Source organism: Strix aluco, chromosome 1 (assembly GCF_031877795.1).
Source record: "Strix aluco isolate bStrAlu1 chromosome 1, bStrAlu1.hap1, whole genome shotgun sequence".
Lineage (NCBI taxonomy): Eukaryota > Metazoa > Chordata > Aves > Strigiformes > Strigidae > Strix > Strix aluco.
Genome location: NC_133931.1, coordinates 129781234 through 129804956, shown reverse-complemented (window position 1 = coordinate 129804956; position 23723 = coordinate 129781234). Strand labels below are relative to the sequence as shown.

Here is a 23723-nt window from a genome sequence, read left to right as displayed (position 1 = left end):
GTTTTTCAGGTCATACAGTCAGATCTGGTTTTTGGTACTTCTTGCAGATGGCTTGGTCTGATGGGTTTGATCTCCATTGCTGTTATCTCAGTTTGCTCAGGAAAGAAATGTTTATTCCACTTAAAATGGGTTACTTTATAACAATTCTCAGAGCATGTCAAAAGCAAGTCCAGTAACATTTAAGGACTTTCTAGAAGCAGTTACTAAATTAATACCAGTCAGTATATGCAATAGTTTTCAAAGGAATTGACGTTAACTGTGTCTTTTCTTATAAAAACATTAAGCATTCAGACTGTGTATTGTAAAATGAAGGTGAACTGAGGTTGCATTTGTCAGATGACATGTTATAAGAAGCTATGGAGACTTCAAGGCACATCATCTAGTTTTCTGTGTTCAGAAAAAACAAAGTATTTTTGTAGGAAGACAGCTATTCTGCTAGGTTATAGTAAGATCCACTAGGCACTAGACACATAAAATAAAACAGAGACATGGATTTGTTGCTGATAAGCTTTTTTTACTTTAGTACAATTAATTTGAAAAAATGTCTGCATTAAAACACAGGTACTCCCTAAGTGTCTGTTCAACAATCTTCCAGTTCAGATCAACGCATCAGGCGGTGTATGACTCCCAGCCAAACATCTTGTTACATACTTGCAGGATTTCCCATAGCGGATCTTACTTTTCTTTTGTAAGTACAATAGAAGGGCAGGGCTTGTGTTTACAAAGTATTCGCTATGGAAATCCTGTATTAATGTAGGTGCATTTACTTCACTTAGGACAGTGTCCACATAGTAACTCTTTAAATAAAAGGCCTTTTGCTGTTGCCTGTTCCAGAGAGCAATCACATGCAAAACTAACCCGTCATGTACAGAAAATCATGAGGAAATGGCTTGAGAGATGTGCACTGTAGACTGCAGAGTTGTTCCTGCTAAAGACGACAATTTTATGGAAGATTTTCTCACAGTGGATGTAAAAGAATATCATTTATAAAAAGTAGTTTTATCCCCATGGAAACTACTAAATAAAGAGGCTATGTCTTTCTCAATCTATTTGGGGTATGATTAGCATGGGCAATGACAGATATTGTCTTTTTGTAATATAGCGGATTCATATGAGGTGTGCTTTAAATTATTATCTCTCTAAGGCAGCAGCTGTATTTTCTGTGAGTAAACACAATGTGCTTCCACCCAGCCTGGTGCAGGATCTGGAGTTTTTATTATTAACAGTAAAGCATTTAGAGTTTCACATAAAAGATGTTTAAAAAGGAAAGATAATTTTATTACTCAGTGATAATATTATTACTCAGTAATAGGTGACTAGAATTTCACTCCTCTGAGTTCCTTATTTTGCTGTGCCAGAAAATGCCAGAATAAAATAAGCCACATACAGAAGAATTAAACAGAGAATCAGCATTTCCCTCCACAGTGAGTTGGAAATTACATGTTGCTTCTATATTCTATACAGTGAAACCTATTTTCCTTTTTTTCTTGAATTATAATTCTGCTATAGTTGAAAAGATAATTTTGCCAGTGTATTAAATACCTGGCAGAAAAGGTGTTTTAGAACATTTTTAGGTAAATGTAGGTCAACACAAAGGAATCATACAGTTGGAAATATTTTCCAGTGTTTATGTTCAGATGTTCAGACCTGTCTGGCTCCTCTCTATTTGCATGTGTTGGGGTTATAGGCAGTCTGGCTACATTCCACATTGATTTATATAAATATATTGCAGATTATTAACCTCCAGCCAAATACCAGCAAATTTCACTTTTCAGGAAGGTTTGTGACTTTTCACAAAACTGATTTACTGTGTACAGGACATCTGTCTTCCATGTACACCCCATTAAGGGAATCATAAAGAGTACAGTATTTGTCTTTATGAGCGATGTGCTGAGACATTTACTGTTACAGTCACTATGTTACCATAATAATTTAATTAATATTTGTTCATATGATGATTACAGATTAAGTACAGATTAGTCTTGCTAGTAGAGTTAGGGTGACAGTCTCTCCATATTCTGTAACTCCGGTTCCCAAATTATTAGTCGCTGAAAAGCTTCTTTGAGCTAAAAGGAATGTGCATGCATCCATTTTCAAAACATGCTGGCTAATAAACAATTTTCAAGTGTCTGATAAAAGATTATTTAGGAAATGCTGTTAAAGTGGGACCACAGCCTTAACTGTTAAATCTATATCATCTCAAGTGAAACATATTGCTCTCTTAAACATGGATTACAGTCTTCACAGATAGTTGTGCAAATTCTCATCTTCCCTTCTCTTGTGAAATTTAAGGTAAGAAGTAAAAACTTGGTACAAAGCGTTTTCCTAGTCTGTCAGATGTCCTCTTTGAAAAGCAGTGATCCCCAAGGCTTTGTGTGTGATCTGTTGTCTACAGATCCTGCATATAAAGCCTTTAGTCCTACGACAAAGAACAAAAATATTACTTGATAACATTATCAGAAATCCTGCACTTTGCACAAAGTAAGGAAAGCAGTTATTTTAAGAGGGTGAAAGATACATGTGGTAAAACAACATAACTGCTGTGATGTTGACCAAAATAAGCAACAGTATCAACACTACTTTGGTCTGTTATCAATGATAGGTTCTTCAGTTTAACTGTATAGACGTTTTCTCAATAACTGTATTCATATATTTTTTAAATCTAGTGTCACCTAATAACAGTAGCAATTGATTTTCTGCCTCGCTGCAGAGAGGAAGGCAATCTGATCTGTACAATTTAAAACTAAATGAATAACCACATTAGTAAAGTATGTGAGCAGGGAACAAGCATCCTTCCATCTGTAAGATGATTTCCTATTGTGATTTTGTAGAAGTGGGACTTGAGGAAGGATAGTGAAAGTCACTGGTATGAGTATAGGTGTGAAGCATAGAAGGATGGGCAGATGTTTGTGAAACAGGTAAAACAGTGGTTAAAGCTGTTAAGGTAGATGAAGTGGAGAAGATGAGAGAAATCCTAGTTAGAAAGAGAAAACAATAGGAAATAGAATAATCAGATAGGAATGTGACATTATAAAGAGCTTTGCAGATTAGTTTTAACTTGACATTGTGCAACAAGGTGAAATGATAAAGGTATTATCATTTATGTAAAAGAATGACAGAAAGTGATGGGAGAAGAAAGCTTTCTTAGTAGGGGCATCTTGTGCACAAAGCTTTTTTTCCAGGCTGTATCCTGACTCTGAAGGTATTCCTTGCGTCCAGGAACTTGCAAGAGTAATCAGCAAAAAAATTCTGTTTCTGCCAGAGGAGATTTAATTATAAAGCTGTGTAATGCTGAACATGGGAATTATGTGGGAAGAAACTGAAGATGCATGCAAACACCCTGTATATTTTTTGTCAAAAATGTTTCTCTCAATTTTTTTTTTCAATCACTGTAAGTGCTGCAGAATAGAATTTGGATAAATATCAAGTCATTTTCAGTATTAACTCTAGTCCTTCTGTCCAAAAAATATTTGCTTTTCATGTAATTATTTTACTTTAAACAGATGATGAATTCTTAATACTTAATCCTATTTCAGAATACATGCATGAAAGAGAGATATGATATTATTGATGTATCAGTAGTTATCTGATGAATCAAGAGCTCAAAGATTGCTCTACCTTTGGAAAGCTCTTTTTTCCATTTTATATCCTGTAGGAAGTTTAAATAGACATGTATGAGCTGCAAGGTATGTATGTCTGTACTGGTTCCTGTATACTTACCTCCTCTTTTTTTTTTCCTCCTCTCAGATTGTTTGATGTGTGCACCGTGTCACGAACAGACAGAGAGACCAAGTTAACATTAGTGTTTGAACACGTGGATCAAGACTTGACTACTTACTTGGATAAAGTTCCAGAGCCTGGAGTGCCTACTGAAACTATAAAGGTATCTAAGAAGAAAGATTTTGAATATTATTTCAGAAAATATTAGATAGGAAGGGCAAAGAGATAAATCATAAAGACAAACTGCATTTTGCTTCCATAGGATTTTGTTATATCAAAATTGAGTAATGCCCAGCTTGGGAAATGAATTGCAGCACAAAGATCTGTATTCACTAACAGATGTAATCTCTTTGTGGAAACGTTGCACATGGTTTTTTTTTTTCTCTTTTAGATTTATAAATCCCCTGAATCTACTGTTTTACCAAATGTAGCATTCCAAATCATTAAGAATGACCTTTGCTTGCAGCTGTAGGCAGATGATTCTATTATTGTTTAGTCCAAGACTGCTTGAACCTTCCCTAGAAGGTGTCTAGTAGAGTGATGGATTTTGTTAGAATGGATAAAATAAATCCTGTGCTCCTCTCCTGTTCCCTGTTGCCTTTTGTTTCCCCAAGACACTCCTTTCATTTCATGTCCCTCTTGTCAGAAAGTTTTCTATATGTTCCAAGAGCTGAAATGTTCACTGTCGACCTTTGATGAGCTCTGCAGAGGATGGGCTCAAGGAAAGGGATAGCCATGACCAGTTTTTGTAGAAGGTGGGAAGACTCTCTGTAACTAGAAGAATGATCATGAAGTTTTCCCATCATGTTATCTCATATTCTGCATCTGTAAGGGAGGACCTCTTCCCAGGATAGAACGTGCTTGCATTATTAGTATTAAAATATGTATACCAACTCCTCTCCTGGGAATTTCACAGCAAAGTGCTACATTGAGGATCATAGCTTGAAATGTTTGACTAAACGTTTATGCCTGGGAAGAGAAGCAGAGGGATTGATGTTCCTGTATTTTGACTGTGTCTGTTTAACATTTCTTTTGATTTTTCTTTTTTCATGAGGAGAAATAATTTATGCTTTCAGAGATGGATTATCTTGCATTTGTATAAGTACTTTCTAAAAGTATGTTGTGTCATCTCGGTCTGGCAAAAGTCCTGAGGGAGGAAAAGAAAACAGGAAACCTATCTGAAATTTAGTTGGTTTAATATTTTTTTTGTTAATAGATTCAAACTTCAGAGTTGTTTGATCTTTCATTATAAAATTAGACATAAAATTGATAAAGATCTTTTCATTTGTATCAAAGTCACACATGTATAACATCAGTCGGTTCCAGCAACCATGTTTTCAAGCAATCTTAGTGGATTTTTTTTTTTTTAAATGGTTACAGCTTTGATTCAGTCCAAGAAGATGACTGGAATGAACCTCTTACATTTGAAGGAATCTTTTATGATAATGCTTTTAGTGTTCTACTTCCTCCTAGGGCTCTGAAGCTACCTAAAGGAACTGTATTTCAATGTGACTAAAGTTGTGAAAATAACATACAAGGTGACTGACACACTATCTAAATATATTGAAATGGATGGGAACTAAATGACCAAGCCTCTGAAATCTCAGTTTGAAATATCTTTTGAGCTATGTTTCATTTAAAGCAAATAGAATAGGTGAGCATTGAACTAAAACATTTGTGATTTTCTAAAAGCCTGTTCTAAATTCGCAGTAGTAGACTGTAATACATATGTGTGAACATACACTTCATGGAGGTTATATACTGGTGAAGGAAATTGTTGGGTTTACTTTTGAAAAGCACTGTTCTGCATATGTGGTTTACTAGTTCAACCCAGTTGATATATCTGATAATTTGGCACAATAAAAGAGAAAAATTCAGCCACACAGAAACAAGGAGGAGCAATTCTGGTCTTTTATGTACAGTGCAAGTCCCACTGAAGCCAGTGAGATTAGTGAGTATAAAATTCAGCTTGTGGTATGTATAGCTCCTTTTAAATGGGTGAGGAAGAATGTAAAATTGCTGTTTACTTGGTTGTCGCTGTTGATTTCAACGTTTGACAGTAGCTGATATGTTATTTCTTGAATTCTGTTTGGCACGGGAAAAAAGAGAGATTCAGTTAATTTAAGTTGCACCCTGTTGCTTCACTATTTATGTGAAAATACCCAGTTTATGGAGGTACTTTTGCTGATAGTCAGGGCTGATTACATGAGGAAGGGTCTCAAGGCTTATTCCTAATGTGTTTTGATACCTTTACTATGATACAGTCTTTATGGATATTCCTGGTAGAAACTCAAGCAAAACATAGTTCTCCTGGCTGCAGGGAAATACTGCCATTTTGCAGCAACTGAGCATTTAACCCGGAGTACATACATCGTTAAATGACTAACCTGACTTTTTATAGTTTGGCTTTTGAGGTTAATATGGATTTATACTTCATTTATTTTCCAGAATTGCAGACAATTTGTGTAGAGTATTTCCCATCACCACTAGCACAGTACAAAACAACTGCCAGTATTGTAAGACCATCTGTTAAAGTTCTGCATGTGTCAGCAACACAGAGGTGCCAAATGAGCCAAGTTAAGCTCTGGATAGCTTGAAGTTGAAGGATCTAATATACCTCTTTGGCACTATGGTGTAAACTCAACAGTTGTTAGTGGAACTTGAATGACATAAAATTACTATGAGAGAAGTATCAGCACCAAAAGATCTTTTCTGTGTGAATTAACTACCGCCATTATGTACGATTTGGGGGAGGGAAACTCAGCTTTTGCTGGTTTGGGGCATGCTGGGGTTTTTAGTTACCAACTGTCAAGGAGTATAAGTGACACTGGTACAATTTTAAGGATTTCCTTTATGTTTAGCAGATAGTAGATGGACTGTAGCAGTTCAGAAAAACTAACCTATCGATCATTTAAACACAACTAAAGCTTTTGTCTTAATGCTGCTCAGCAATGCCTTTCTAATGTCTAAAGTCCTGCAGCAGGAGTCACCCCAGAAGCTATTTTAGGAACATGCACACAGGTGCCCATAAAATGATAGAAGAGAAGCACTTTCCCTTTGAGGCATTGCCTGGTAGTGGAAATACTTACCCGGAACGTAGGGCAGACATGCTCACTTCCCCGCCCTGTCGCCAGGAGCATGAATGCTGTAGTCCATTTCTGTGGCTATAGCTCTGGCTACTGAGTTCTAGGTTATTCTGGACAGAGGTATTTTAAATCTTTTCTGCTGAAGCAATTCCAGTATTTTTTAATGGATTATACTTAGGGCTAGAGGGGTGGAGAACATGATTCCAAATACTTGTGAACATGGCATTCACCTTTGAAAGAGAACTATGTTCAAGCTCTTGATCTTATTAATATGTCTTTGTAACTACTGGATAATAGTCCTGCTCACCCCTGCTGGCATCCTCTGTCAGATCTGATTAATATATGTTCCATATGGGATGAATCAGAATCAGCAATGACAACGTGTTCCTTCTTTCCTCTCTACCCATCATCTCCTCCCATCTTTTCTTCCTGGGATACTCTTTAACTTTAGGGCAGTTTATGTGGAAATGGAAGGTATGAGTTCAGTTTCCTTAGGACACAGCTGTTAGTCATGTACAGGTCTTTGGTAATGTTAATGGCATTAGCAGTTGAGCCTTCAAGAGACTTGGCTCATTAGGAACTTTTGTTAGTTGACATAAGGGTAGTGGAAATGGGAATGACACGTCTCTGCCACAGAAAGATTTTTTTTAAAAAAAAGTAGTTAGCAGGCCACTAAAGTATTTTGATGTGTTAGTCTTTGGGACTGAAGATACTTTAAGCTGGGTGGTTACATTTTGATGTGATGCTTGTGAGGCTGGCATGGTTTTTCTGATCCTAAAGGATTTGGATATGTATGCAGTTGTTATAACACTAATTACATTTTTAATATGGAAATCATGTGCATGCAAACAAGTTGATGTTTATTGATTTAAGCTATTTCAATTTATATAACAATATTTAGCTTTAAATTAATTATATGCATGTGATCGTTTGGTATATAGAGCTGTAAATTAAGTGGTTTAGGAATGGCTCTCTGGAGTTCCCCCCTGTCATCTTGTTCTGATGGGCCAAGGAGTCTGTAAGAATGAGAGGGGATAGCAAACTGTTATTGAGGTTCTTTCATTTTAGTTATGAACAAAGCTAACTTTGCGAGATAATGTCATTATAAGTAAACTTGTGGCTTTTTGCAATAGTTTTCTTACAGCTGATCAGAGCATAGGCTACCCAAGCTACATGTGCTAACTGGGCTGTGCCTGTTTCAATCTGACAGTCAACAGAGGAGGGAACAGAACAAAGGTCTCTGGTATAGCAGATGCATATGTTATCTATCATGGGATGTTAGAACTGCTGGGAATGTCCTTCTACCCAAGTCTGTGATCTGTGAATCTTCATGGTATTCCCCCCAGCCTGGAACAGGGCAGCCACATCACAGAGAGAACGGGGTTTAAGCTATATCCTTTTCTGGGGTGTTTCCTGATTCCTCACCCAGGTGAATGGCTTCTGTGAATGTTATTCTGTTTCTCCTTTGCACAGGAAGCCTAGATCTCCATCTGATTCAGGGATCCATATTTTGCTATTTAGATGCCTAAAATTTAGGAAGTACAGCAGTGAACCTAATTTCCTTTTGTGGATTTATCTGGTAGTAGCTCATAAATTGAATTTTAAAATACCCCCAGTCCTAGAATAAATGTTACTGTTGCATCTCTGTGCATTTCCTGTAACTTACATTACCTGCTATCAAACCAGGCAGACCAGTCACATCTTTGCAAGACTCTTAGAAAATTAATATGAAGATGTTGCTTCTCAGAAAGCAAACCAGTGTTCAGTGTTGTGAGGTGAGTCATCAGCCATCTGCCACGGTTGTACCTACTCAGTCGATCATGTATAAGAGGTGGAGCAGATGTCACACAATCATGCAATTCAGAAAACAACACAAGATTTTCCAGGAAAACAGATTCACCAGTACTGAGAGTCTTCAGAGTGTGGCCATATTTAACAACATCAAAGTTAAAAGTCACTAAAAAAAGAGCCTGCTCAAATTAATAAGAAAGATACTAAGAGAAGAGACATTACTAACATTTTCCTGTCAGTACTTTTGTGGTAAAGAAAGAAGCACAACCTATTGAGGAATTTAGAGTTCACAAATAATGAACCAGATCCCCAACTAATACTAAGAGGTGTAAATCCATTAGCTTGGGTGAAATGATGCCCATTTACAGCTGCTAAGGATCTCATTCTTTGTGGAGGATTTTGCAGTGAGTTTTGTTCTGAATCAGTATTACGAATTAAACAAGAGTTGCCACTATAAATCATAGAATCATAGAATATCAGGTTGGAAGGGATCTCAAGGATCATATGGTCCAACCTCTCCTGGCAAAAATAAATTAAAAACAAAAGGACTGATATATTATCATGGGATAAATCTTTTATTTTTTTCTCTGTTATCCTATTACCAGGGGTTGGACGGCTGCATGGAAAGGTAGCAGGAGAGAGAGCAAGTGCCCTGCACACGTGGCATCCCTGAAGGAACTAAACCTTAAAAAGAGGATATTTTTCCAAAGAGTGGTGGTTCCCTCTGTTGCAGGTGTTGTCATTTCTTTCCCATACTGTGCTGCATGTAGACATACAGCCACAGCTCCTTTCGTGCAGTGGTGCAGGTAGTAATGTACGGTCTAACTAAGGGGCTTGGAGGAGTCATGATTTGAATGAAGGGACTGCTGAGCACAGGATGCTACAAAATATAATGTTGTATCTGTACAGTTACTTCTTTATCTTGGACCTTTTTATAGTCAGTGTACAGCCACTGATTTTAATTATGGAGGCATTAAATACCTCCAAATCATGACCATTTCCAAATTCAAATGCAAACATTTTCAAACTGATAATAATGCATAGCAGTTTTTTTGCAGTGCTGTACCCAGGACTGCCCAGACCTCCATTGTTTGCAAACTGAGAGCTCATAAAAATGTGAGGCACTCCAATAATTTTAAATCACTCTGTCCTGGCTAGAGTGATTTAAAATCATTGGAGCGCTTCACATTTTTTCAGTTGTTCCAGTCTGGAAAGCGGTCAGGCAACACTGTAGCATAATGCATGAAAGCAACCTGCCTGAAATAATAATTTTATTATTTCAAAACAATGACACTGAATTAGAAATGTCACTGTGAAAAGATGTCTATCAAGGACTTTCTAAATAGACATTTCAACCTACTTTTCTTTTATGGCCCAAACTCTCAAGGCAGCAGTACAGTCCCGTAGGGCCCTAAGGGACATATCCTTTTTGAAGTCAGAAGGAAGCTATTGTTTTCAATAGATGGAGGGCCAGAAATCATCTTTATTCAGAAAGTCAAAGGGAATTAAGAAACTGAAGAGATTCTGAATTGTGGGCAGGGATGGAGATTGAGCCGTTGGTAGAACAGAATTTATGATCAAGTCATTGCAATATTGTAGTATTAGAAACACTGGAAGTGAAATGTTGCTCTCACCTCATTTCATTTCTGTTAATTCTGCAGAGCTGGACATTGATGTGATGCAGAAAAAAAGCTTATGGATCCTACTGCTCTGGATTCCCTTGAGACACTCTCGGATTATTAGTGACACTGCGTTTTTGCTATTGGAACATCAGTGTGGTAGCAATTGCTATGTGAAATGTTTTGATGACACTGAAAGAAAGAATGGGAGCACATGGTAGGAATAATGCTCAAGGAGGTATAGTGGGGCTAGACTGTCAGGCAGCATGTGAGAGACAGTGCCGTACTGTTCCTCAGCAAGCCAGTGGCAGTTCCTCGGAGTGGGGAGTATTTTTGAGATGCTTTCCTTTGTCTCATGGTGGTAGTATATAGTCGCAAGTTGCTCTGCGAGTAAATCCTGCCTCAGTGTTCAGCAGAAGTGTCACTCATGTTTTCAGAGTCTTTCTCTTCATCAAAGATGAGATGCCACAGTTGAAGCAATTAAGATAAAGCTGTTGCATCTTATGGTGCATGTAAAGCAGTAGCAGAACAATAGACTGAAATGTTTGGGTTTACCATGTTCTAAGTTTTGCTTACAAGCCATGTGTTACTTTTGACAAGTTATTTGAAGGTTGGACTGCAGCAGATGTGAGATAAAGAGGAGATGTTCAAAGAGCTATTCTTGATTTTCATGGGGGCAGATAGGAATCACTTTCTTAGTAGTAGTTTCTGCACTGGAAGGAAATCAGGCTCCTATGCCTCTGCACACCCACAAAACTATACTTCACCCCGAAACAAGCACACAGAAATGGGGAAGAGGAGACAGAATGACAGAAATCTGGGAAACCTGGCCAACATATTTTTTCTTGTTGAACTCCAGATTCTAAGGCTTGAACTCAGCTGATCTGGGATAACATTGCAGCATGATACCTTTCAGCCAACCCAAGTTATTGCAGCTCAGATTCTCTGTACTAGAGTATTCACAAAGTGTCCATATATATTCACAGCAAATATACAGCTGCAGTGTAAAATAATTCGGAAGTTGGCCACAGACAACTCATAGCTAATAGAAGATAATATAGTAATCAAACAAGTTACTTTTTTATAAAACTGTTTTCTCTGTTCCACCCCAACAGAAATGTAATACTCTTGCACTAGCTGAATGCCCTGCTTTTGTGCCAGTGAATAGGCAGGTTATTGTATCCCACAGCAAAAATTAATTTGAAGCATGTTACTTTAGTGGCACACTGTTTTATTCAAAATATGTTGTGTTTGTTTCTTTTCCTCTGTAACAGATGTATTTAGCTTATGCCAGAGAATAAAGTCACATACAAATGGATAGGGACAGAATTTTTTTTATTGCATGTTTTCATATGCAGAACTTAAAATTAGCTTTAAGAATTTTTAAATTATTTATATATATTTAGGCACAAAACCACACATACATATGTAGATATAATTATTGTAAAAGTCCTTTAATATATTTGCAGAAAAAATGTTATTTGAGTGAGTGGGAGAAAGGGAAAGGGAAACTTGATGATCATCACTCTACTGTCTATGAAATTCATGATCTCAAAATAGCTGAGGGCCAGAAGAGGCCAGAACTGGCAACTCAGATGTTTAGAGAAGAGTCAAAAGTACAAGAATACGGAAGGGGTAGCACCAGTTCTCCTTCTGTGCCTAGGGAGTGGTTTGTTGTATATGTATACACGTGAAGGCATACTACACATACACACACATATATATATATATACACGTGTCCATCCCATAGCCTTACGTTTTAGCTCATCATCAGATACAGTTGAGTTGGAATGAGGGCTGTTACAGTCATAGCAAAGGAATAAAATGGGGCCCAGCCGAGGCTGCACCTCTCCCTCCCACTCAGTGTGTCAGATCAGAAACACACAGAGAGCCCACGTCCCACCCACCCCTGCAGATACCAGAGCAGACACAGTTCCTGCGGGCTTCTTGTCCTCTGGCCATCAGGCAGAGAAGCATTAGCCAGTGGCATCAGCCAGCTACACTCAGCTACTGAAGCAACCAAAGCCAAAACCTCTAACACTCAGAGAGCTTCCAGTGATTTCAACTCAATGTTCTCTTCCTGTACTAATTCTATTTTTTCCAGCCCTTTCTTCCTTCGATCCTTCCCTTTCACCTTCATTTTTTCAGCCCACTTTCACTTTGTATTTACACTGTGTAGCACTCTTCTGTTCTTTCCCTCCCTCAGAACTTTTCTCTCCATCACTTTTCTTTCCATTTTGCTTATCCCCTCCTAACTGACTCTACTCCCATAAAAAACTAATATCATGGAACTGTCACACTGTTTCTCCACCTGGGGTCTGTCTTGTCCATTTTATTTGTGAGCTTTTAATGGAAGAGGCTGTGTGAAAACCCTTGACTGTATAGTGACCACCATAATAGGTCCTCCTTTTTGGCTGGCCTTTACACAATACCTTGTTAAACATGAGTCATGGTAATCAGATCCTACAACAGCATTATTTGTCTAAAATAGTGCTTCTCCTCTGCTCTGCTGTTTCCCCACCACAGCCACTTCACACATTTACACAACTGCTTCCTTTATATATCAGTGCTCTGTAATCAGCCTATGGTTCATGTTACAGGTTTCTCAGGTTTCAAAGTGAAATAAAATGAGCTTTCTTCCATTTTGAGAATATCCTTCTTTTTAAGAAGTCCAAACAAAGACACACATTATTAGTAACTTCGTAAGCAGCTGCCAGAAGACAGAAAATTTAGAATGGAAACACAAGTGAAATAAGAGAAATACTGTTTGTTGTTTGCTCTTGGTGCAATAGCAAGGGAAAATATTTAGAAATTAAAACTATTAATTTATTTGTAGTTTTAATAAAGCAGATGTGGTTTTGTAGTATTTGCCAATGTCAGTACTCCAGAGCACAACTGGGTCAAATCCTTCTGTGGTGTAACTGTTGGCTTCTTAGGGTTCCTCCAGGGGTGAGTGTGGTGCAATGCTATTAGAATCAGTTAGCAAGCAGCCTTTCATTTGTTTTCATGCAAAGCCTGAACAGTTTGCAATTAAGAAAGGGCAAATTACAAAGACTCAAGCTCCTAGATCAAATCTGTCCCTAATTTTGGGGTTGGAAGCCTTATCCAAAGACTCATAAACATGAATATTTTAGGTTCTTCTTATTTCTGTTATCATTACAGCTATACAGCACTACCATTTATGTCAGTATACATAAAACATTTAAGCTCATGCTGGAATATATACCTGAACCTTCTGGTTCGACTTCAGATTTTAAAGGAGAAACCCCAAAGGGAGCAGAGGCTTTGCTCCAGCAAAGCACTTAAGCTTCTGCTGAATTGTATGTAAACAGATTTCTCCAGCTTTAGAAGTGAGGTTGAAAGACTGTGAATTAGAGGAGCGAACAGAGGAGTACTATTGACCTGATGAATTCCAACGTTAGAGCAAAGAATAATTGAAACCATTGTTTCCGTAGTCTCAAATTAGTAATAAACTTGCATTTTTCTTGTGTTTAAATGCTTTGTCAGAGCAAGGAAGTAGTCTTCCCTCAAAACTTATGTGTAAGCAATGTCTGTGCCTTTGAAACCAGACTCCTGACTATTCACAAAAGTGTGCCAGAGTTGGTCATCGTAGTAAACTGACTCAGTAATGGAAAAGGGCTTCGGAGGATCACAGGTTTGATGGACTGGTTTGTTTATTTCTTTTTTCATTAATATCATAACTGTTCTGGCCACAGAATTTATCCCATTTGCCTTTGAAAATTGTGACCCTTGAGAATACCAATTTAAAAGAAGCAGCTGTTTTTTTACCGTTGTGACCAACTCATTAGAAGCCAGTGCATTATATCTTTATTAATGTTGAACAGTGTCTTATACCATAAAGGGCCCATTGAACTTAGTGGCTTAATTGCAAAGGAGGTTACTGCTCAACAGTTTTCCCTGTTGCTAAATATGTGACTTTACAAACAGTGCCATAAAAATTCTAAGTATTTCTAAAATGTCCCACTTCTTTGGTCTATGCAATAGGAAGCATTGCACTGTAACTTTAAAATGCCAAAAATAATCAAGAAGACATGTTAGCCATCTCTTAAGAGCATTTCATTTCCAAGCCAATAAATTCAGCTGCTGAATTTTTGTCCTTTGTTTTAGGATGTGACAGTTCTGTTGCATAACTACAATTAAGGAATCTCAGAAGGCTCTGAAATGTTACAGTATTCTGTGGATGCAAATGCAGAGTCGTTTTCATTTAGTTTTACAGCAGGGAAGGGGCACTGGAATGGCAGCATGTTGCCTTTTTTTAACATCTAGTTTATGATTCATTCTGAAATATTCTTTCATTTGGAATTAACTTCAATATTCCTGTTCTGACAAGCAGAGTAAATATTTTAGCAAGGACTTTTTAGAGAGAAATTTTGACAGTAATATACTCCTCCCTTACTGTTACAAAGGAAATACTTGCTGTCCAAACCCAGAGTCGGCATTTTAATGGAAATGGTTCCAAAAGAATACGTAGGATGTTACAAATGTAAAATGCATTTAATGAAAGAGTATACAGATGTCTTTCATGTATTTTAAATAAAAATGTCTAATTTGAGACTTGAGAAAGTCAACAGTGATCTCTGAGCCATATGCTTGTTATTACAATAGTATGTTGTGTATAACTGTCATTCAGTGAGAAACAACACAGACCAAAAAGGAAAAGACATATAAAAACATGAAGTTAAAGGAGGAGAGACCATCTTACAAAGCATTTTTTTTACTATGTTTTTGTCTTGATTAGAATATATCCCTTTCTTGCTTTTTGTTTGCTCACATAACTCCTGCTGATGTCTATAGGGCTTGTTAAAGACATAGGAAAAGGAGAATAGAGGCCAAGCTGCGTGGGCTATAGTGAACCAAAACTGCAAAGAGATGCATACTTGACAGAGAGTTTAAAATAAAAATAAACCACAGTTTCTTTGCTTGGTTTCTGGAGCAGAAAGTCGCAAAACAAGCAGAAAACTTTTGGTTCTTGATTAAATGGTTAGTTTAGCTTTCTTACCTCAACTGCTCTGAGCGTTTCAGGCTTCAACCTTCGTTTCAGTGAAAAGAATTTAGATCTAATTCGACTTAGGTTTATGTCTGTGAAACCAGGGCCTTAGAAAATATTTCAGAAGTAGCTTTAACCTTATGTTTGCATTTTGTTCTTTTGCAAATGTGGTGGAGGTAACCTTGATTTGCTAGTTAGTGGAGTCACGCTTTATTGTGACAAAAAACTAAGAACAGTCCTTCAGTGAAAATAACAAAGACCTACCCCATGGTGATTGATGAGAACGTTGTACAAGTGAAATGAGCTGGAAAGTCATCATCTTGTCTTTTCCTTTGCCACAGGAAAAGCATAACAGAGAGATTTCTTTTCTTCTGGTCCTGATAAGGAATCTAACGAAGCATAAGGAGAGGTTACACAGCATGGAAATGTGTTACATCCAGCTGCTCTCTAGCTTGCAAAGCTGCAGTAAATAATACCGTTGCTATTTAATAAACAAAAGAAAACAGAAGCCCTTTGATAGCGATCCTTAGCCTCTCTCCTTTGCCCTTCTGAAGATACAGTTTGTTTCTACTTAATTGACTGTCATTTTGGAGTAACATAGAGTTTGATATTGTATTGTATGATTTGCAATGGTTTTTTTGTTGATAGGGAAGACAAAAGACTTATCTTTCTAGGGCCTGATTCATCAAAGCACATCAAAGATGTATGTGCTCCAGGTTGTCTGTAGCTACTTTTATTCTCCTAGGTTTTCCATGAATGGTTACAGTGAAGATACACAAGAAGACATGTAGTTTACTTTTCCAAATTGGCTTACATAATCAACAGCGAACTTTTTTGCCTGTCACAAGTTACCCTTTTGAGAAGCAGTGATGTATTTGTCACAAGCTACATTTGTCATGTGCATCATTTGTGACACTTTACTTTCAAAAGATACTTCTTCGTGGAAGCAGTTTGTTCCATTGATTGGCTCTTTTTGCAAGTTAACGTCTAACATATCTTTGGCTTTTTATTAAAAATCTCTTAGAGTTTGTTTTGTTTAGCCTTCAGGAAGGTGGGGGAAGGGAGAGAATAACGTGCCTGTGAAACATTGGAGGCAACCTCCTCCCCTCCCAAGAAGACTATTTATTGACTCTCATGTTGCACCTATCCCCCCATACCCAAGCCTCACCCTTACCCCCAAAGCAGAGCTGATTCTTGTCTATTGTACTAACATTAAGAAATAATTACACTCATCGTTCATTGTGTCACTACGAGTTGAAGATGCCTCCTTTTTTAAGAACCAGTCAAGTGTTCAAAAGAAAACAAGGCAAGGTTTACGCTAATGTACATCAGTGTCATTTTGCTCAGAACTGGAGGGGCTATGGCCCGTGGCACTTCAGAGGGACTTGGCAGATGTGTGGGACCACATCCCACCACTGCAGCCACAGCAGACATCTCAGGCACATCACTACCTGTTACAGTTTGTTATATCTGAAATCCAGAGATGAGCTGCTGAGGCATGCTAATAGCTGGCACCTTCTGATGATCTACCTTACTAGGTAATCACCTGGCCTGTGGGAGGCAGCAACTCAAAAATATGGAGTGGGACCACAGGGCCTGAGACTGAGTGTGGTGGGGAAGGAAATGGCTGAGTGGGATGGGGTGCAGTGAAGGCATGAAGAAAAGGGTCAGAACTGTGGATGGGGCAGGAAAGGGCAACAGGGTCCATGAAGGGACAAAAGAAAGAAGGAAAGGAAAGGAAAGGAAAGGAAAGGAAAGGAAAGGAAAGGAAAGGAAAGGAAAGGAAAGGAAAGGAAAGGAAAGGAAAGGAAAGGAAAGGAAAGGAAAGGAAAGGAAAGGAAAGGAAAGGAAAGGAAAGGAAAGGAAAGGAAAGGAAAGGAAAGGAAAGGAAAGGAAAGGAAAGGAAAGGAAAGGAAAGGGAAAAGGGAAAAGAAAAGAGTGATAGACCATGTAAGTGGAAGGGAGTGGGCAGCCAGTCCCCTAACCTGGTGCTACCAGCAAACTTCTCATGCTTTTGGTGAAAACAAAAGAATTCGAGCACTTGCTTGACTCCTCTTGCAAAATCTCTTCTCTATGCCTTGTCTGTAGGATAAAGTGCTTGCCTGTTCCCCTTGTAAACCTGTTGGTTCAAGAGTTATTGATTCTTTAATTCAGTGTGATAGAATTGCAAATTAATTGCTACTGTAAATATGGAAAACAACTCAATCTGCTGAGTGCTTCCAAGAAACAATTCTTTTTTTCCCTACTTTTGATTTAGGTGTACTATGGCATCAGTAAGATTCTCATCTTGAAGACTATTTTGACAGTTCATACAATGCTATATCAGCATTGCAAAGCTATATGTACAGTTCTGGGGTGGGGGCTCCTGGCCAAGATGGTTCCAGTAGGCCACTGCCCCCTCTTGGATCTTCCTTGAAGCCCATTTCTACCCATAACTGATATCCAAGAAATCTTTCCTCTTGTGTATATCCTTGATTTTCTCAAAGGTTGCTATGCCTTTATAACTGAAAGCAAATTCTAGGTCTTTGGAGTACTTAACAAACATTAACCAGTTAATCTTTGCAACACTCATGAAGTAGTTAACCATTATCTCTGAATTTATAATATGGAGCAAGAAAGGCAGCAAAGTTAAATGAACTCCTGTGACTAGAACTCAGGTAGTGATTGACCCCAATGTTGAGCCATTGTACAGCACCGTCAAGCACCACGGTGCTTCTGCCATGCAAGTACATTACAAGAAAAAAAATATTGAAAAGTGACTTTTAAGAAGTGCACAACTGAACTTTATTTGTTATGTATTCCCTTGAGAGGTTAGGAAGGGATTGTCTTCTTACTTTCCGCTGCGTTCACATCTTTAATAAAAACTGTTAACTATTTATTAAAAGAGCATCTAATTCTCGAGAGTAGCTGTATTTCGATATCTGCTGTTATGCTGACACTTCTGTCTCCAGGAAGGTTGGCTACATCTCTCCAAAGATCCTGCTGGTTCCAATGAGTGTGGGAGGAAGATGGAAATACTAAAAAGCAGTGGGACCAGCTCAGGTCTTTGAAAATTGATCGATAGAGTCCCAGTGACTTCAACAGGCTTTGGTTTTGCCTAATACGAGGCCATCTTCTTCCTCAGCATGCAAGTGTTGTTCATGACTGTACTGAATTCCTAGACAATTTTATGATGGAAGGAATCAAAATTAATTAGTCCTAAAGTCCACACTCTACAGTAACCCCAATTTCTAATTCAAAAAAGTGATTCTGCTATCCTGACAGCCTCTTTTACAGTGCCTTGAACTCTTATGTATCTGTGTATGTCACAAAATATATTTCCTTATATACCAGGAAATGGAGTGGGCCTGTGTTATAATAAGTTTAAACAAGTTTTCTATTAAACAAAAATCGCTGGGCTGAGTTTATAACTTAGAAGGAGCCATAGGAATTAGGTGCCCAAGTCCTATTGATTCTAAATGATGTTTGGGTTTCTAATCTGTAGGATCCTATTGATTACTTTTTTTCTCAGTTTCAGGAAAGCATAACTTATTTTCTTGTTGCCATGCAGGTGTTTCATAAAGAACCCATGCATTTTTAGTGGATACTGTTTAAAAAAACAACTGAGAGAGAAATTAAAGGAACAGTCTTCTCAAGCCTTTTGTGTCTAGCCAAGGATTTGACAGTTTTGAAAAAAGTCTTGGCTGAAATCTTCAAAGCTGCCTTGGGTGTAGGAGATCTGGTCATCCAAATCCCCTGGGATACTTCTAAACTCTTATCCTTTGTTGTTATGTATCAGCATATAAACAAATCTCAGTCTTCTTGATGGCACACTGCAGACAAACCCAATGAGAGTTTCTGCAGAAATGTCAGTAATGTTGCCAAGGTGTTGATAGACCATTAGGAAGAGTAATCTGTCATAAATCTCTATGTATTTGCATAATTTGAATGCTCCTCTGGACAAGAATCCATGTGGTCTAAGCTGTTTGCACATGATTTTGAGCATGTTAAGACGTTAGTCTTTGTTCTGAAGTTAGCCCTTCTTGTGCTCAGGTGACAATGTAGAGCAGTCATCTTTCAGGGCCTTCCACATAATCTCTAATGTTAGCTTAAGTTAGCAGTCCCCAGAAGATAAATTTACAGATTTACTCTTCTAGGATACTTTACCTCCTAAGTCCGAAGCTGTTTGTAAAGCATTTTTCTTGATGTATGTGCACAGCATTGTTTCAGCTTTCTAATCACTGACCAGCTGGCTTGTTAGTGAATAGAGCTGTGGGCCCCTTGCCACGTTTCATGTGAGGTCTTGGCTGGGTGGCCAAGCAGGCAGCCTGCAGCCAGTGTCAAAGCAATTCAAGAGGTATTGGCACAGCAGTGTCCCCATTAATTTCTGCTTGTCACATGCTGTCATGCAAGTTACACCAGAGAGGAAATGACCGTTAAAAAAAAAAAAAAAAGTACGCTTGTGGCACTTGGTCCCCTCCAGACGTTATCCCCGAGGTTAAACAAGTGGATACAATTAGCTGTTATCCACAGACAGCTGCAGGGAAGGAGAAGCTGAGATCTGGGCCCCACAGCAACGTGTCTTTCCTGCTAGCAAGGAGTGTTGGCTGTCAACATATGCCATATTTTTAACCCTTCATGGAGTTTGAGTAAATTAAAAACAGCTATTATGACCAACAGTGTCACGAAGGTGCTGATAAATAGCTGTAGTGCTGATTGAGCTGCATTCTCCTCTAGGAAAGAGGTTTTGTTTATTGGTACCATTCCTTGTAAGGACTGGTGTGAGTGGCACTGGAGGAGAATCAGCTTGTCAGTGGTTGATAATTTACTGTAGTTTGTAGATTCTGGCAGGGAGTGAGACAGTGATTTCTGTGAACTCCTCTCAGAAGCATACTGAAGTAGTTAAAAGGAGTCACATCCAGCTTTGTGGATTTTCTGGGTGGACTAATTTCTCTGATTACATCAGGACAGCCTCCAGAAGGATTGCAACAACTGATGATATGCTTAGGATGTCCCAAAATACAGTTTGGGAATGCAGAAGTGAAGTCTATGAAGAGGAAATGGCAATGATGTCCCATGATGAGAGAAGGAAATATATACTATTAGAAGCAATCAAGAATCTTTTTTAAAAACTGAAAGCACTAAGCTCTACTGAGAGATGGTAGAGATAGGCAAGTAGACACAGTGCTCCAGAATAGATTGACTTAGTCAAGTGAAAGTCTGGATTTTATCCCAGAAGGAAGAGGCTCACAGCATCAGTCAAAGGAAGGATGACTTGCCTTTTTGAGAAACATGACCACTGAAGAAGCTGGAATTACATGAAAAGTGTACTCCAGAATTCAAACTGCAGCTCTGCCCCAGCTATCCAGCTTGACCTGATGTGACACTTAGATACCAAATTTTGACTGGTGTCAGTCCCCAGACATGTGCCAGAAGGGGCTTCAGAGCTATTTTAAGTCATTTGTATGGGGCTTACCAACTGGGAGAGCCAGTAAAGAGTTTGGGGGCTTTCTTGGTTCATTTTAGTCCTCATCTCTTTTTCAGAGGGTATGAGGAATAAAAGAACAAAGTGAGTAACAACTGTCAAACCAGGATGTGCTGTGGGAGACTACTGTCTCCAATACGGTTTTATGAAAAGCTTGTATCAAAAGAAAGGAAGTTTCTCAGAAAGTATTTGGGGATGTACAAAACTGTGATGATATCATCCAGAGATACAGGAAAAAAATCTGTTTGTTTGCTCATCTAGGCTCAGTTCTATAAATTTTGTTAAGATCTGTGCCTTCTATTGGTTTTTCTACTGGGTACAAAGAGCAGAAAGGTTTGAGCGGTGAAAAGGATTGTTGATCACAGTTACATTTACCTGCTGTAAAAATTTCACAGCCAGGACAGGCCTTGGTAATGAATGCCACATTTGCCAATTTCTGTCAAATTGTTAAAACAAAATTCCCCTCTGTTCTCATTTAATTTGCATGTATTTTTCTCTTAAAAATACCAGTAGCCAGATAGAAAATGTTATGTGTTTCATTTGCATGTCTGGTAATTCCACTTCGATAGGAATTTTTGGTGCACTGAATCACTGAAAATAAGAAAGTAGGACAATAATTACATAGGTTTCCTTTCAGTCATGCAAATTCTTCTGATCAAATATGAAAAATAGCAGCTAATAGAGTAAAACTGGAAAGATCTCTGTTGCAAACTGACTTGACAGGTGTTGAGCTATGAAATGAGAAATTGATGTGGACTTACAGACACTTAAATTAATATTGATCTGCCCAAAATGAAATGCATTGACGAAATGTGTGCCTATACATGTGTATGTACATATGTATCCCACGGATGTTAAGTACACATTTCACATACTGAATTTGGTTTTTGGTTCACAGCTACTGAGATCAGTATAAAAATCTGCCGGTATTAAGATATTGGTAAAACAGACATGTACTAATACTGAAACTTTTAAAGACCTTTAAAATATTAATCCAGGTCTCTATTTTAAGGAGGGCAGACAGAAGGTTACTCAGAACAGTTCCTTGAACACAATTGGGTGCATCTATTTGTCTTAATCTAGTCTTAATTAAGTCACCTTTGCTGCTGGTGAGCACTGGTGTTTGGGGAGTGTTTGGAGCACTCCAAAACAGGCTTGATTAGGATCTCCTGTAGCAGTACAAATTCAGTGGTTCTCTTCTAACTCAGAAGGGACAGTTGGTGTGTTTAAGCAAAGGGACTAGAACATGTTAAACCTGCTGTGGTGGCTATGAATTGAATTCAGTCTACAAAGAGGAGCATGAAACTAAAAGGAAAATAGTGCCTTGGTATACTGAAAGCTATTATATACATCTATAAAATTCAATCATAAACTTACAGCAATGCAATAGCATTGTTAAGCTTCAAACTTTTTCAAAGACTACCATGGACCTTTATAATTCCATTAAAACTTTGCATTTTTCCTGAATCTTGTGCATGGTGGCAATACTTTTGCTTGAGACTGACATATAACATTCATGATATACAGGCAGGTCTGTGCATAATAGTGACATTTGCAGGTTTTACTGGGCTGACTGTTAACTGATTGACTGATTATTGTATTCCACAATAATTTATTTAGGACTTTCTAATCTTGATTACCTTACTACTTCTAATAGCAACCAAAATAGTCTTCAAAACAGTATTTTAGAGACGCCAGTCCTTCAGGTGTTGTATCTTTTAAATTGTTATGCAAACAGTTCTAGCCATTAAAAAAACACAAACAACAACAAAAAACCCAGAACAATCCAAGTGTATTCATTTCAGTGTTTACCCTTTTGCAGTGGACTAGTATGGATAACAGTGGATTATAATCAGTGGGATTATTCAAAACACTAAAGTGCATGTATACATACATGCATACTTTTGTGAGTGTGCACATCTGTAGGTTCATCCTAACCATTGGATAATCCAGAATCACTTGTCTGAGCTGTGCTTTCTTTCTTTCTTATAAAAGTAGTTTAAAATAGAGTAGAAACTCTTTATCAGAATATATTTTAAAATATCTGTTAATCTACTTAAGTGTATTACAGTATCTTTCATATGATTAAAATAATTTTACAATGCAAAAAGTGAATATTTTACTTCATATTTAAATATATATAACTGTTAATTAATTTTTAACAAATTGTTTGCCTTTAGGGTAGCAGCATACAAAACACCAGCAGTTATTAGACCAATTGCTTGTGTGAGCTTGGCAGATATTAGTTCCCTTCTGTTAATAATACACAAAATGAATTTGCTATATTTTCCTCTCTGCACAGCATTTTATTCGATGAACAGAAAATGAACATTTTATATTGTACAATAAGGTTGATTAATATTACTAAATGAACAGTCATTTGGATTTATTGTTCTCTTATCAAAACAGTGAACATATTTAAATTGAACATGCTATGAAGTTCATGTTCTCTTGATACTCTCTAGTTAATTGACAGGAATATCACAGCAGTCTTTGCTTCTGAGGGGCAACCCTTACCCTGTGAATACTGTCATAGGAAGCAATAGGACTACTCTGAGATAAACTGTTACCCAATACAAGGAAAAGTAAGAGCTTTATATCCTGGGTGTATATTGGGTTGGATCATGGATGACTCCTGAGAGGCTGTAGTGTGACTAGGTTAAGGCAGAGAGCAAGCACAGTCTCCTCCTCCCCTTCCTGAATGCCCTGCAGGGAGACTGATCAGAATAGCTTTCAGAATAGCTTTCTCCGGAGAGAAGAAGGAAAAGGGCACAAGGGCAGGGATCTATCTGCCTCTTAGTGTGTCCCAGCCGCTGCACCCAGCCGGCTGCATGGAGAAGAGCATCCTGCGCTTCCATAGGCTGTGGCAAATTGTTTCTCTGCTCCCACAATCACAGTCGTCGCATTCTGGATAGGCTGGTGTGATGGATTCCCAGCCCAGTGTGAGGACAAGATTTAAAAAAGAAAATCACTGCATTTAACAGGGAGCCACTACATTATTACTAATGCCTTTGGGATTCAGTGTAACTACATTA

The 23723-nt window shown here is 38.0% G+C and overlaps 1 protein-coding gene across 1 annotated transcript in view; it reads left to right on the top strand.

Annotated features, from left to right (window-relative positions):
- Positions 1 to 23723, top strand: part of CDK6 (cyclin dependent kinase 6) — a 141509-nt gene that overhangs the window by 29769 nt on the left and 88017 nt on the right. Inside the window, exon 3 of the mRNA XM_074835630.1 lies at positions 3748 to 3883. Coding sequence (XP_074691731.1) covers positions 3748 to 3883 — 136 coding nt within the window. The remainder of the gene's footprint in view (positions 1 to 3747; positions 3884 to 23723) is intronic.